At 39.3% G+C, this 16,249-nt stretch overlaps 2 protein-coding genes and 1 long non-coding RNA gene across 3 annotated transcripts in view; 1 reads left to right on the forward strand and 2 right to left on the reverse strand.

Moving 5' to 3' along the window:
- Positions 1–10,506, reverse strand: part of LOC124054088 — a 72,595-nt gene extending 62,089 nt beyond the window's left edge. Inside the window, exon 1 of the long non-coding RNA XR_006842315.1 lies at positions 10,274–10,506. This is a non-coding gene — a long non-coding RNA (uncharacterized LOC124054088). The remainder of the gene's footprint in view (positions 1–10,273) is intronic.
- On the forward strand, positions 6,007–7,089 carry LOC124054087 (leptin-B-like). The gene is made up of 2 exons (XM_046379760.1): positions 6,007–6,162; positions 6,385–7,089. The coding sequence occupies exons 1-2, from the start codon at positions 6,007–6,009 to the stop codon at positions 6,703–6,705; spliced, it is 477 nt and encodes a 158-aa protein (XP_046235716.1). The 3' UTR covers positions 6,706–7,089.
- An 888-nt stretch (positions 10,507–11,394) lies between the features above and the next one.
- On the reverse strand, positions 11,395–14,464 carry LOC124054035. Its single transcript, XM_046379684.1, has 3 exons — positions 14,310–14,464; positions 12,503–13,158; positions 11,395–12,095 (listed from the first exon to the last, which is right to left on the reverse strand). Exons 1-3 carry the CDS (start codon positions 14,462–14,464, stop codon positions 11,749–11,751), a joined length of 1,158 nt encoding a protein of 385 aa, XP_046235640.1. The 3' UTR covers positions 11,395–11,748.
- Positions 14,465–16,249: the final 1,785 nt, after the last annotated feature.

Below are 16,249 nucleotides of genomic sequence, written 5' to 3' on the forward strand. Positions count from 1 at the left end.
CCAATTGCAAAGAGTCTTGTTACAGAAGGAAACAGAAAGCTGCTTTACTCCCTCCTGATGTCAGACCAAAGAGTGTAAAGCTGCACTTCCTCAAGACACACTCCCAGATTATGCCTTTGCCATTTCTAGCAGTATAGATACATTCACCAGTGTGTACAGAAAGTGTCAAAAATACTCTTTTCACAGAGCAGGTCAGTTAAAAGCCATTATTCATTTCCTATAGAACGTATCAGTCCATACTAATAAAAAACAGCACAAGTGCAAATAAATGCAGATGAGTTAGTTTAGAGACAGTCTATGTATACTGTGCCTTTAATGCATTTGCCAGATTCTACTGTCTACTGTGTTATACAGTATAATTCAAATGTTTTTTTCCTTTTTTTTAATCACCATGTTTTGTATTACCAGTGAATGCAGATCTTTGATGTCACCATATTGTTTTCCTCACCTGGAAATTGTTACAGAAATGACCTGATCTGTGAAACTGCACTGTGAAAATGTGAAGAACTTGTCAGTACATGATGCCTTTCACACCTCCAGTACTTCAAAGTATTCAATGCTTCAGCAATCCATGGACAAATACTTTAGAGTACAAAGCTACAATACACAGTGTTACAGTTATAGATGATGTATTTGCCAAAAAAATACACGTCATATGCTATAGGAGTTTCTGTTTCATGGAGTGTTTTTTTAAAAAATGCTGATAAATAATTATCAGTGGAATGTTTATACACAGGACAGAACACCAGGATGTACACAGTGAACAAATGAGCTGAGGGAAAATGAACGTGTAGCTTCTAGGCTTTGACGCACTGCGTTATGTAAACGTGATTATTTATCCAAACCCAATGTGGTTTTCAGACATCAAAACCTGAGGCGTTTTTTTTCTTTTTTTGCGCTCACGAGGACACTTAGACTAATCGTATGGCTTCATTGCTCAGGGAGTGTTTACATGCATGTGTATGCACTGTACATACAGTACACAAGTGATGCTTCCAGCAGGATAGTGGGAAAACACAATCAGGCACCCACGTGAAGCGAGATTATGCAGATGTGTATACACATCGTTATAACTCCTTCCATGTCAGCATCCCTTTTCTCTTTTCACATTTCTGTCTCTCTTTGTTGCTTTATTGGAGTTCCAGGTCAAGTTCCAGGTATTTGGGGGTTACAGGTAGAGGAAGACAGGAAGTGGGAAGAGAGGGGGAGGGAATATGACATGCAACCTATGTCACCAGCTGGAATCGAACACATGACAGTTGGCAGCCATGTGGCAGGTAACCATTTCGCTGCCAAGGTGCTCCTTCTCGCTCCTTCTTCTTCTACATTACTGTGCTTGTGCAGTGATGCACGTTTGGGTTTTGCTTTATTTAAAATTCCCTCCTCTTCTTGTCAAACCATTATTGTGAGCTGTGACCTACTAAATAAAGATGTAATCAAATTAAAGTAAAATATTGTAACGTCTTATTGCCTGAACAGTTTCTTATAAAAAAAATATAACGTTTCCTGTTACTTTTCCTATTAACACTCAATCATACAAACATTGCAGTTATAATTTGTCAGTGTATGTGAGTTTCTAATTCTCTTTTTAAGAATTGCTTCGCAGGAATTCATCACTGAGATTTAATAAAGATCAATCTCCTTAAATATCTAGTGTAAACACACTTCAGCTGCTGAAGCAAATCACAAAGCCCAAATCCCCAACTAAACCACTGACTCTTCCTGCCCTGTGGGAGGCTACAGTATCAAACACACTAATATGAGTGACACGTTTTCCGGTAGATCAGGCCTCTGCATCTGTTAATTGACCTAACAAATCTCTGACTGACCTTCAGATTGGAGCTAGAGATTCCCAGTTAAATCACGGCCATGGCCCATGATTTGTGTGTCACACATCGCCGTGGGAAATAGGGCAGCGCCTCATCGTGTCATCAGATAGGGACGTACACAGTGAATGCACATTTGTTTCTCTCTCACTTGTAATGAAGTAAATTAAATTTATAACCATAGACCACTAAGACTCTGAAAAAGTTTTTTTTTTTTTTGTCTTGTATTGCTGTACAATAAATATTTCAATAATGTCTAGCTCCCTGCCATTGGAAACAAAATATTTGTAAGACTAAAAGTGTATTACAACAAAGTGCCAGTAATATCAGTCAAGAGATAAGAAAATAAAAAAAACAAACTGTTTAAAAGTACAGAACAAAGCATTGCTAGTTGAAATTAAATAAATAGATGTTTAAAAAGAGAAGTAGAGAACTGCTTTGAGAGGCTGAAAGAGACTAATTCAAACAAACCACCCAGAACTTAATCTATTGAAATTCAAAAATGTATAGGCCTAAATGAAGTTTTGTTTTCTAGATAAAACTTCACGTCCAGTTACCTAACAGAACTATTCAACCTTGACCATGACTTGGATGACTGAGAATTAAGAGATTATTTAAGGTTTGCCTTAGAGGGAAACAAGTAAGAAAGAAAGAACATCATGCAGATTTGAGACACGCTCAACACAAACCTTCATTAAATCTCTGGGCGAGTGTAGCTCTCCAGAGGATGTTTTGAGAACTGCAGCCTGGAATACGCTGAGCAAAGGTGAACTGAATCACATTCAAACTGTGGTCCAGTAAAGATTTCACAAGTTTCAGCTGGAAACATGATGGGTTTACAGCAGGCTTATCCAGTTAAATTCTGAAATTCATACTGGTAAGGCTCCTCCCCATGACGTATTCACACCAAAGTTACGGTAAAAAGTGTTAAACATGAATAATTCAATGCCTCATTTGGTGTAACAAAATATGCTGTCTGAGGACAAGTTTGCTATTCTTGGCTTTTGGCCTTTCAAAGATCTGGTCTGTGTTTTGGTTCTCAGTCTTGGTGTTTTTGACAAGCACTGCCAAGTATTTTGTTTCGACTCAAAGGATGTGATTAAATTTAATTGCCAAAAGCACACCCATAAAAGAGATTTGAAGTGGCATGAGTGGACTCAGCAGAAAATAATTTTTTTCCAGTCGTTCATCCTGCTGGAAGAACTGGCAAAAATATTGTGTTTTCATTCAGGTCAGTGGAGATGGCATTAAAAAACGAATCAAGCACACTGAGCACTGCTGGTAGATGTGTTTCACTACTCCCTACCAAATGCAGCCTTTTGTTTGTATCAAAGTTACGGCTATAACGCTGTCTGTGTTGTCATCTGCAGATGTACAAGTATTTGTGTTACATCACTGCACATATAAAGTCTGCACTCACTACTTTCAACATAAAACTACAAAAGGCGAAATATGCAGTAGTGGACGAGTCAATGCTAATACGGGTGAAGAGTTACCGTTTTTTTAAATATACAACAAACTGACAGTCTAAAGCCAAGCTAGCAGCGCTGTGTGGCTGTGCTTAGCAGTATTTAGCAGTAATTAGAGCAAAATGTCAACATTCTCATTCCTTAGTCATGTGTAATAAACCACAACTGTGTTCTGTACTGACAAGTCATCATCTACACCATTTGTTTCCAAATTTGTGCACTAAAAAATGTTTTCACCAGAAAAGAGGTGGTGGGGGGGGGTTTGAAGTCGGCCCCATGCCATGTCAGCTTACTGGAATTGACCAAAGCTGGTATTCCAAGAAACTGTCCCTCCCCAGTTTTTTTTTCCTTTCTTTGTCTTTTCTTTCTTTTTTTTTGACTTCTTGTATCATCTACTTTAAAAGCAAAGTATTTCCATCTGTGTCATGTAATTCCTCCAATGTAAGGGGAAAATGTGTTTGAGTGCAGTAGACCTGGATGGATGAGCGAAACATCTTGCTTTGGCAAGTTACATTATATGATTCTCGCTCTCTCAACATAACTATTGACATTAATTAAAGTTCCAGGAATCTTGTGCCACTGGGTTGGCAAATATGGGTCTCAATTAGTGCTGAGTTTAAAGGGGAGATAGCGTTCACGGCAGTAGAGACAAGAAAGAGGTGTTTGTGGTAACAACAAAGTATATGATTCAGGTTACTGGAACCAACGTTTTAATCCACTTTGAGCTTAAAAAGCAAGTAGTAAATGTAGCCCAATGTTCCACCTCTTCATTCACTTTATTAACCTCAGAAACAGGTCGGGAGGCAACAGGTACAACCCGATGTCTCCACTACTGATGGAAGGAGATCAAAGCTGCTATGCACAAAAAGTTTACAAGGCTTAATTTTGCAACTAAACCAAAAGTAAGCGCTGCTATACCTGCACAATAATCGGACATTACCACAGCAGGGATGTAACTTCTAAGATTTGGAACTAAGACTTTGAATTGGTTCCAAGAGCAGCTTAAGGACAGGTTTCCTCTTAGAGCTGGAGATTCCACCTACACAAGGGCGTATTTTTGAGGCATGCAAAACATGCATGTTTCTTTGTTGTCTAAGTGTGTCATCAAATAGAAAACAAAACTGGCAAGTCAATTCAGTTGTATGTTTTTGTGTGGCTAATGTTGCCATGACGCTTCTACTAGGGGAACTGAAGCTCTTCCTGGTCCAGTCTTCATTTATAATTTTTCAGCCTCATTGTAGCCTACCTTCACCTTTCAAAAAGTCATGATGTATTGTGTCATTTTTCATTCTGAGGAGAATTTTGACCTCACCTTTGTGCCTGCACTCTGGACTCAATCTCCTGAGATAGTCAGGTCCTAACAAGCCCATAACACATTAGCTAGCCACAGAGTATTAAGCTCAGCTAACAGGCTAAAGGAAAGCACACTACACTTGGAGTCAGTGACTTAGCTAGTTAGCTGATACTAGCCAAAGAAAACTCCAAAACAAAACAAAACAAATGGTGCCACTTTCATAAAAAATGTTGTACTCCAACTAACAGGTCACTCAAACATTATTCTATCTTAGTCAAATATTCAGGAGAACCATAACCAAATGGAATACGTGTAAGAAGAGCACTTTATTAGACAAAACTTAGTGTACTTCAACATGGACACCATGACGTCATGAAGTCAATGCTGAAGCACAGTACTGGCATTACTGGAAATTCTGTTCAAGAACATTCCTATAGTATGCAGCAAAATGGAGAATGTACTCTCTTTAAACAGATATGGTAATTATATGCACACTCAAATGCTTGGTGGTAGGAGCGTTAGGCCTTCAGACGAACCTTGAAAAACACCTCTGGAAACCTCTGGGAAGCTTATTAACTCTGTGTGCGCTGTTATTACGTTCCCATTTTTAACTTCTTGTCGCATATTTCTTTCTTCTCTACCTTATGTTTATTTTGTGTATTTATGCACAATGCCAGTTCGAGCTACAATTCACCTACACATTTTCCAGGAGACGTTAAGATTGAATTACAACGTCACAAAACGGGCAGATGAACATGCATCAAGAGAAATCCTCTTACAGGAAAACAAAACCAAGAACACGGGTTGTGTGTGAGTCCCAAGCAACTGCGTTAGATTGGTGTGATCGATCTTTTCTCATGGCATTTATTATGAGTCACTGTATAATCAGTGTTGTGTTGAAAAGTTGACCTGTAAGGGTCAGGCTCAGGTTTGAGTCAGGGGGAGGAGAGAGGAGGGGAATGGCCCACAGCAAGCCTCAACTTCAGAGGAGACTATTTAAATGGGGGAAACCTGCAAAGAGGCATTTGTCATCTCCTTGTCTTCCAGTTTTACAGGAGTGCAGCCTCAAGTCCAAAACCGCAGGTAAGACTTTTATATATTTTACAGGAGAGTTACAGTTCATTTTGATTTTTTTAATTGTGAAGTCCCAGGAATATCAATCAAACTTGTGTTGGTTTATCCATTTTAAAAAATGGCTTTGTGCATTTTTGTAATTGATCTCTTGATATATGTTGCTGGTAATAATAACAATAATACAGGCAATAATCGATTTCTATCAAGCTTAAAGGGAAAATATACAATTTATTTGCACAAATGCAAAAGGAAAATCTTCAAATGTAAAACAGTTTTATAGATTATTGTAATCGTGTGCTTGTCATTCATAGAATTTATTTTTATTCTTATTATTTCTTTTAGGATGCACACCTTTCTCGCCCTTCTCTGTGTCTCTCTTGTGGTGGCTCCTGGGTGCTCAAGTCTTCCAACAAAAGGAGACTTCATCAGAGATACTATAAACAGTATAATAAACATTGCTCAGATAACCCTGTTCCACATAAGGAAACTAAGGACAAAGGTATGCACAATGCTTAATGTCCGCAAGTCTTTCACAGTGAACTGTTATCAGTTTGTTTTAAGAAAAGTGTGGGATTTGTATCTCAGAATATCACAGTTATGTACCTGTATAAAGAATTATATCACTAAATTAACAAGGATTTCTTCATTCAAGATTAAAGTGAGCAACCCAGTGATATAGAGCTCATGTCCTGCCTCTTCTCCTCCTCCTTGTTCTTCTTAGTTGCCAGTGACTCCACAGATAGAATTCAACACTTCTTCCACTGAGGGGCTAAATCGTATCAGCCATGAGCTCGGACTTTTGGATAACGAACTGGAGAGCCGCTTCACGGGGCAACTCAGCCAGATCCAGGCTGATGTGTCGAGCCTGGAGGGGAGGGTGCGCTCCCTCGCCCTGACAGTGGGGTGTCCCATCCGAGCCAGACCCACAGGACAGACAAGTGACAATTCGTTCCCCGACTCTCACCTTTACCTGACTCTGACGAAGGTGCAGCGCTACTTAGACAAGCTCCTTCTCAACAAGGACAAACTCAAGGTCTGCTGAGAAATCCCCACTTGAATCACACTTATGCTGAGTCTTGCCGTAATGCAAATATACAGAGGCTTATCTGGACAAATCGCTCAGTGTAGTCAACAGTGTATTTGCCTTTTGCACACACTATTGCACGTACCACTTTTTAGAATATTTCTGTTACTGGACGTTTGTCATGTAATGCATGCAAAATAAAATTTTCAAATTAATTTTCAGTACTCAAGCAATAATAATCTTCCTCTGGTTGTTAAAAGTTTTGCATGTCCTGCAAGTAGCTTTTGAGGTGCAGATTTCAGCTGTGGGTTGAGATTATTATTTATATGATTTGGACTGAATTTAAAAATGTTTTGATATTAAAAGAAAATGAATAGCTATAGCAACAGATGTTTCGTCTAGTATGGTTTACAATCTGAAATAAGTTTTGTATGTTGGTATGGGTATTTTATTATGCACAATTTTCAGTAATGTGGGAACTTAATGGTATCCTATTTGACTTACAGTGTTTTTTGTAAAATTTTATGTAGCAGAACATTAAGGTTAAGGTCAATGGGATGTTACACTTTTTAGCTTGTTATATTAAACTTTTCATTAAAGATTTTAGTCAATATTTGCTGCCTGTACAATTTGTCAGAGTTGTTTTTTTTCTATGATATGAGAACATTTAAAACAACAAAATCAAGGCATATTTTTGTATTCTCATTACTAGCATGTTACTTAAAACAAATAATATTTTTAAATTCTGGTCTGGTTTTTGCCCAGTGTTTTTCCTTATACAAACTGATGATCTACGGACACAGGGTTTTGCTGCACAGATTGTAAAGCTCATTTTAAGGCACAGGAAATCAATCACTCACAGAACTTTAAAGCAAACTGTGATGAAAAATCACAGTTAATTGCAAAATTCAGAAAAGACACTCAAAGCTAAGTGTGCAATATAATCCAGAACTAGGACTCCTGAGGGAATTTCTCTTTATAGAAGGGGAAAAAAGTTGTTAAAGCTAATCGCTTACATATAACAAAGAGCATTACCAAATGAGAATCTAGGTTTAAGTATGCAACACAATCACATAAGAAAACTATAATATACTACAAACACATAAACTTGAAAGTTTTAGTTTTGTTGAAGTTTGTGTAAAGAGCGGCTCAGTTATTTATTCTCTCTGTTCTGAACAAAAGTGAACAGAATTTGGATAGAGATCAATACAGGATATCTATTTTATACTATCTGTACAACAACAAATTAATTCTCACATTAACTATCACAATGCAGAGCTGAAAGATACAAAATCGAGAAATGTTACGTGTACCACGCAAACATAGAAAGATCTGATTAATTAGGATTTGTCTACAGCGAGAACAACGTCTGAAAATGTAATAACATTTATGGAGCCCAAAAAGGATCTGTGGCAGACATGAGACAGCAGAAGGCATGTGCTGTATATGGAAAGTTTGCATGTCTAGAACAGAGTAGAGGTTACAGGAGCATGTAAACAGGACTGTAGGTCAATATGAGGGAACACAACAGGAAGAATGAGTGCAAGTTAATACCTTGTGTAATTGTGTTCATAATTTATACTCTGCTGAAAGCAAGTACTACGGAGTGGACAATAAATATGCTTCATGCCAAGAAAAACTTGACAGAAAGGAAATCTAGTAAAGGAATCAAATTCAATCAAAATTTATAAAATATTTAGGGAAAAAAAACTTTCTATCAACTATCAACTCTATGCCAAGGTCTGAACGCACACTGATTTCTCTGGCATTTACGAGGGAACTGGGAGATTTAGAAGAAATCTCCAACGTCATCTCTGAGCTCAGATGAGGAGCTCAGCTAAACAACAAAAAAATATTATTATTTTATTTCTCACTGAGGCAGTTTACTTGATGATAAAAGTGAGAGTGATGCAAACTCTCAAGCCTCTTGCCCAGCTTTAATATTTCTAAATTGAGTATTCCTGAGGAAGCCCAGCATCCATTTCAAAAGATGTTTTGACCTGTCAGCAGGCCCCACAGCAGGCATAAGGCTGTGCAGTCAAATCTAATGGTTCTCTCTGACACACGACATATTTAAATCCCTATGATAATAATGTCTGGTGGCAGTAATTAAATTGTGTTCACAGCAAAACATGATGCAAATCTGCTGCGCAGTGCAATTATATACAAAGTCAATGCAAAGCATATTCAGGCGTGTTGGAAATATTCTCCTGGAGTTGAAAAGTTGCAGGGCTTGTAAGTGAAGCTGCTAAGTCATAAAATGTCAACCCTTTAATTCTAGTTCTTTCTTGTACACCTTTGGCTTTATCCCTTTCTCAGTCCTTTTCCTGGTGAAAAAGGTTTTTTCCACTGCAAGCCTACAGCCCCAATCATAACTCCATCCCATCACCATCAGCTGCTCCTTGCACTTTCTTGATTGCATGCTCCATGTTCCTTCCTCTTTCCCACAAACAGTGACCTGCCTGTATTTCCTGGTACTTCTGAGTAGACTGCATTGATCGAAGTGATGAAAAGTAGCAGGCCTTGAGGTGTGCCATTTCCAACCGAGTACTGATTTAACAAGTCTGACCAAATCCGTACTTTCTTCCAAACAGTTCAGTCCTTTATCTCCAACACCCATATGGTGCAGCTCATTTAATAATCTGCCCTTCCACATCATCTATAAGCTTTTTCTTTGTCAAAAAAACACTTCAAATACCGACTCTCTATTTGCGTGGGCCTTTTTAGCCCGGGCCTCTGAGAACTTGCCAGAGTTCCTCTCCTCTCAAGTTCTGTTGTCATTCTTTCCATTATCTTGAATATATTTGATGTTCAAACTTGGCAGTCTTCTTCCTCCCAAACTCTAAACTCTAAAACAGCAGAAACTTTGAGAGCAGCCCTCACCCCACATGCTTTAGCAGAGCACAGCATATCTGAACTTTGCCTTTGTTTGCAAACAAACAGAAAAAAACAAAAACAATTTATCAAGCATATCATCTCTTCTGTTTAAAACATCTGGGTGCTGACTTTCCCTGAACTAAATATCTCGTGTCCTGGCCATGATCTCTGCCTTTATCCCTATTGGAGACTGCTGATATCACCTAATTATTTATTTTATCAACATTATAACCACCACCTCTTCTCTATCCAACACCACCACTATTAGTATTCAGTATTCCTGATCGTGATCATCATCTTGTTTGATGAGTGTAGCAGAAACTCTCCCTCCCTCATGATTTCTATCTGTCCTTATCACTGTATATCCATCCATCATAAGGTCTAAAATAGGCTTTCATCACGTTCCCTCAACACATACAACATCTGGCTTCACAGCTGTTTCTTTACTGATATAACTGAATTCCTACCCATTGACCAGCAAACTCCCGGCCTTCCATTGGAACAGTTGCATCCTGGTCTCAGATTTAATCCAGCCATACACATGCAATAGCAACAGTTTGACCAGCAGATGTCACCATTTTAACTGTAGCAAAAGCAGTGAGACAGTAAACTGTTTTCAATAAAGTTACTTCATGGTAATTGAGTGTTGTAGAATTAGTCAAGTCAAAAAACATTAGTCAAGGTTATGAGTTTGCAATTGTGCACTTACCTGTTGTCACCAGTCTGCAGTGTCTGTCATGCTTTCCGCTGTCTGTTTTGAGGCCTTTATATCCAGGTTAGTTAACTGCTGCCAAACTTGTGTATCTGAACTTCTTTTTCTCTCTTGAAGCATTTTCTGCTGCCTTCTCCCAGTGTTGTTGGTGCAACAAAAAAAACACAACATGCAGTCTTTCTGTCCACATCAAAAGATCAGTGGAACAGTGAGTTGTTTTCCTAAATCTGCTCCCATTTTCCAGTCCCTCTCTGCTTTTAGCTGCCCTGCATTGTGCCTGTTAAAAATTGTGTGCTGCCTGTTCACCTTAAAAAACAAACTCCTACTATTTAAATGTGATGTGCACAGTTTAGATATCTTGGGTCTTTAGAGCAATTGTGTCCCAGGGGGTACTTCTATTTCTATTGATAATTTAAAATAATAATAATAATTTGATTTAAAAAATACATCCACATATTGAGTCCAATATAACAATTAATGTAAATGTTTTATAGTGTTTAATTGCAATTAAGAGGATATGAAAACTAGAATACTGATTCCTGTTAAATCAATGCTGGACTGTTGTACCTGAGTGTGCATTTGCATGAGAGGGCACCTTAAGAGTGTTGTTAGTGTCAACAACAACCACACAGCAGACAGGTAAAGCTGGTGTTTCTTCTTCTCTGGATGAGGCAGATTTGACGCTGCAATGGCATATTGTTGTCCTTTACTTTTTCTTATTAATGTTACTTGTGTTATTTTTATTTTTAAATACTCTAACACCGTAATGATATTCCATCGGCGTCTTCGTTGTAGCCCAGGACAGAAAAAAGGTTCTGATTCGAATGTGAACAGAAGCCAAAACCAGTCAGCGAAAAGCTATTTAAAAAAGCTAAAAGTAATGGATAAATTGTTTCCTGTGTGGTTGTAGAACAAATGCAAACTTGACCAAACCAATCCAAAAACTGACCTTTCAACCATATGAAATTATTGTAAATAACATCCTGTTTGAAATTAATTCCAAGAACACCTCTGGAATGTAAATGGTGGTGCTGATGAAGGGGTATTTGAGATCATGTGACTGGACTGTGCAGGTACGTACGTCTTACAAAATAATAAAAGACAAAGACAAACAGGAGTGCTGTTATGAACTGTTTTATTTCACATAATGTGCAGAAACCAGATATCTGATCAAGCGAAACAACAGTTCCTGTGCAAAACAAGCATCACAGAACATAACCTCCACAGTAATTCATTAAATATTGCATACCACTTAAAATTTAACCTTAACAACAAAGTCAAACAAACAACTAAGAGTGCTTTAAAAGGAGAGAAAAATGCAATGTCTGTTAAATTACACTTAATAATGCCAAAGCTACAAGATAAAATACTCAAAGCGCATTCTCTTTACATTTCTCTTTTTACGGTTTAAAATTTTAAAATTCAGTCAGACTAATCTTTTACCCCACCCTCAACAGTTTGCGTTTTTGCTTTCAGAGAGAAATGGCCACTGAGTTTAAGAATTTATCCAGGGTAGAGAGGTAGTCTTCTGGGTGGCATCGCATGTGGGCCGCGTGAATCGACTCCTTCCACTTCCTGCTCTCCACGGTCACACCCCGCTTCCTCCAGTGGTCAATACACTTTTCCATGACAGCTTGGTCGCACAGTGGATCGTTTTCACTGGAGAAGAAGAGTGCTGGAGCAGTAATTGGGCTGCTGTGGAATATCTGGATGCTGCTGTCGTAGAAGTCTGCTGTGTGGGTTTTGAAGAGCCAGAAGTAAAGCATGGCGCCGTTTTTGACGAGGCCCTCAAAACGTGGCACCAGAGTCTTGCCAAGGCCTGAATAACGACAAGAGGAAGTACACTGTTGTCATGTGTTCAGTGAGTCATGCTGTAGGATACAACTTGCTTTTTTTTCCCACATATTTATTAACATTTTGGGAAATTGGCACCATTAAGAGCATCTGTTTGCCATGTAGACATGTGCAAACAGACTTCGATCACTGGATTACTTGTACATTACGAAGACTAGATGATTAATCAGAACAATGTAAGATCAGCCAATAGTAAACCAACTTTAAGTTCCAGTCTTCCATACAGTAAATGTGAATGTATAAACTGCAGAAACTGTCCACAAATAATTCCTGAACATCTGTCACAACAGGTCAGCTGACTAGTGTATTATTTAAAGATCTGACACACATATCCAGTACAAAAGTAACCTGAGCTGGATCACTGACACTCACCTATCGCCATGTGCTCCAGAGTGCCGACCACCAAGCTGTCATAGATATGCCCTATCACCCTACGGGACAGGCCTGCGTATCGTGTCTGTCCCTGGGCGATGTGGGTGAGTATCTGGCTGAAAGTGTAGCCACCGATGGAGGAGGCATGAACCAGCACCGACCTCCCCGAGAACTGAGGCTCCTCCAGAACCTTCAAAACTTCCAACCCGTAGTTGAGCCCCCATCGAGGCCACAGGAAGTGCATAACATTGCTCTGCACCACAAGGACATCCATGCCACGGTCCAGGTAAAGGTTCCTGTACTTGGCCACCGCGCTTGGTTGGGCACCGAGCCATGAGAAGAAAAGAAGAAGGGGACGAGAAGCGGAGGAAGAATCTGATGTGTGTGAAGGTGAATCTGAAAGCAATGGAGAGGAGGAGGGATTGGCAGAGGAAGAGGAGGAGGAGGAGGAAGGGTTGCTGCAGGGCTCAGATGAGGGTAAAGGAGCTGAAATGGGAAGGGGATCTGTGGATGTTCCAGAGTCTTTGGCAAAACACGATGAGTGGGTCCCTGCCCCTGAGAACGGAGCGCAGTAATATGTTATGCCACTGCTGATCCTCCTGGCTATGATCTTCCCTTCACCGAATTGTTCAGGCATGGCTGCAGTCCTGAAAAGACTGGGACAAAAGACAAAGCAAATATAGTTTTAAAAAATGAGCCGTTTCATAATACGATTTTGCAACATTCACCAAAATGTAGGCCCAGTTCCCAGCCCAGTGGGAATTAATTCTGCTCTTATCAAATAAAACTTATGAAACCTGTCTGCTCCCTCCCCCACTTGATATGCTACATCTTCTGGCTATCCCCCACTAACGATCCAGCCATGGTTTTGAATTATCCAAAGCACAGTCCACAGCACATCAATAAACATCATAACTTTCATGTAGTCAATGGGAAAATAGAGCATCTTCAAACATCCATTTCTCACTTATGGAGCAATCAGTCTTTCTAAAAATAAATTACAGACTTCTCTGTGTTGTCTAGTTGAAGTGCACCAATTCTCTGGACTGTGACCTCATGACTGGATCTCTGACACTAGTTAGAAATCTGCTCACACATGCATGTGAGGTTGTGAGGTTGTGAGTTTGAGTCCTGGGGTCAAGCTGTGTGAATTAGAGGCACAACTTCAAAGTTTAATTTGATCCAAACAGACCAGCTGATGTACCATCCTGTACTTTTCGTTTGTCTTCTTTCTCTTCCTTTTTTATCTTTTCTTTTTTAACATCTTCCTCTTGTTAGTTGTTCTTCCTTCTCACTGCTGCGCACAACGACTTTAATTTGACGTGTTAACTCTTTGTGAATATTGCACTTTTATTTATTTATTTATTTTAAATATATGTCTTTAGGGGGTTTTTTCCCCCTCTTTTACCAATGCACACTTTCTTCTATATACTAACACTTAAAACGGACGTCTGCTTCTGTTTGATATCAAAACCAGTTGCGGCTGACGCATAATTCCCATAAATCCATGATGTATTCACGAGTTGCCATCTTGTCTGAAATAAACGGGGGATTAAGCTGTCAGGAATGCAGTATGGCTGAGAGGCACCTTGTAACGCCGCATTTTTCCCCACCAATGCGCCAATCAAAAGGAGGCCATCTGGAGTCCGGTGTCTCGCTCTTTACAAATGGACGTTTAATGCGGATGCAGTGCAGCATCAGATCACAGTTTTTCTTTTCAACGTTCATGCAGACCTCCTCCAGATGGGTCTCTCACACAAATACAACCATAAGCAATATCACGGTTCAGCATATGAGTCTGTTTTACCCCGAGGAGAGCAGCAGGTTTCCCATTGTAAAGCGTGCGGGTGGGATCGCTCCGGTCGGGACTGCCACGGCACCGGCTCCTGTCAGCGGAATACCTCGATGATGGGTTTTTTTTTCTCCTTTCTTTTCTTTTTGGCAGTTGCCAAACAATGACATCTGTGCATTACCGCCACCAACTGGTACGGAGGGCGGGTCGGCACACTGCTAAACAAAGTAAGAAGAAGAAGAATCAGCTTTATTGACAGTATATATGTGGCCATATGGGCCAATAAAAGAAGCAATAACTCATCCCATCATTGGAAGGGTTTAGTTCTGAGTGACCAAATCCAAACCAGGACTTTATTGCTGCTGCTTGTGGCTGCACTTTCTCAGACTTTTCTTTGAATCCTACGAAACCATTGGCCTCTCATCTCCTCTCACCACTTTTCGTCACACTTGTGCTTATTTCCACCCCTCACTTTTGCCTTACTAAAGTTAACTGTTCATCGTTTGAATTCTGTTGTGACGAGGTCTGCTCTCTGAATGGCCGTGTCTCACAACTCTGCAGCAGTGTGCTAATGGTTTATCTGGACAAATGTTTAATGAAGATATTTCTTGTTCTGTTTTGTCTGCTACCAGTGTCGTAAAATGTACTCAAAAGTCATACTTGAGTGTCCTAAAATATTATTTTGGTAAATAGTACTTGATTAAAGGCATGAAGGTTTCTGATAGTAAATGTACAAAAGCATCAAAAGTAATTTTTAATTATTAAAAGTACAAGCAAAAGTGGGCTAAATTATAACTAAATTTCCACGTAGATTCTGCATAATAGGGGCTGACAGATTATCGGCTCAGGCAATTATCATAGATATCATAAATAAACAAATAAAAATGGGCTACTTCATGGCTATATACATTCATACATATGAACGCATATGATTCATCACATAGCAATACAGAGTCACACTGTGGCTTAAGCAAAGCTTATATCTGGATCTGTCTGTCTATTTATAGTCTGGAGGACCTTTTGGTGGCATCAGCGAACTATTGCGGTCACAATAACTCAATAAAGTCACACTGACCTGCCACTTCATCTAAATATGGAAACATCAGAAGGTCATGAAGTCCGTTTGCTCTGACCTGCTAATCAAATAACAGCAAGACATTTCAGTGCCACAAGATGGAGCCAGACAGCCACAACAGACAGTTGGTGTAAGGAGATCAGCTCCGTAATAAATGTGTCCATGACAGCTTGTATAGCAGATATTGATCACTTGTGGAAAAACTTGAAATATCCACTTCAAATATGCAGAATGACCCTGCAAATCATGTCCAGAAAAACTGCCTTCATGACATTCACACATGGATGTCTGGGAATTTTCTCCTAATGAGAGGTGATGCGATATCTCAAAGTCTCTGTCTGAAACTGCAGGAATCCTGGTGTGAACTTTGTCTCAACTTAAAGAGATAAACCAAATTTGTGGTTCAGTCCTGTTTGCATCGTATATATTCAGACATCCACTGGTGGAGAAATTATTCTGAATTTTCTTTCAAGTAAAAGCAGAAATATACCTGTTTAAAAATACTTTACAAGTCCTGCACATGAAACCCTACTTAAATACAGTCAGCAAAATATAATTAATAATTGTCTGTAATTGTCTTCTTCTATTTCAGGTATTTATTCCTACATGATCAAAGTTGACTTGAAAGACAAATTTGCCATTTGATCCTGGGATGCTGACAACAAAATCTGACGTTTCCATTTGAGCTGAAAGAATTCAACCAGGAAGTCCCGCCTTAACCACTGAAAGCATCCTGAGGTGTCACTTTGTCTAGAAATATCTTCTGCCAAACCAGCAAACTGGCACAGAAATTCAAGGTACATCGTGAATCTGTTTTCAAGAGTGTATTTTATCCCTGACGCTTCACTGTAACCTCCAGTTTTCCCCTTTAAATTACCAT

This window comes from Scatophagus argus, chromosome 22, assembly GCF_020382885.2.
Source record: "Scatophagus argus isolate fScaArg1 chromosome 22, fScaArg1.pri, whole genome shotgun sequence".
Lineage (NCBI taxonomy): Eukaryota > Metazoa > Chordata > Actinopteri > Scatophagidae > Scatophagus > Scatophagus argus.

Coding starts and splice junctions, on each gene's coding strand:
- LOC124054087 (XM_046379760.1), top strand. CDS start 6,007: ATGCACACCTTTCTCGCCCTTCTCTGTGTCTCTCTTGTGGTGGCTCCT. Junction 6,163..6,384: donor TAAGGAAACTAAGGACAAAG/GTATGCACAATG, acceptor TGTTCTTCTTAG/TTGCCAGTGACTCCACAGAT.
- LOC124054035 (XM_046379684.1), bottom strand. CDS start 14,464: ATGTCATTGTTTGGCAACTGCCAAAAAGAAAAGAAAGGAGAAAAAAAA. Junction 13,159..14,309: donor AACCTGCTGCTCTCCTCGGG/GTAAAACAGACT, acceptor CTTTTGTCCCAG/TCTTTTCAGGACTGCAGCCA. Junction 12,096..12,502: donor TCTGGAGCACATGGCGATAG/GTGAGTGTCAGT, acceptor GTCGTTATTCAG/GCCTTGGCAAGACTCTGGTG.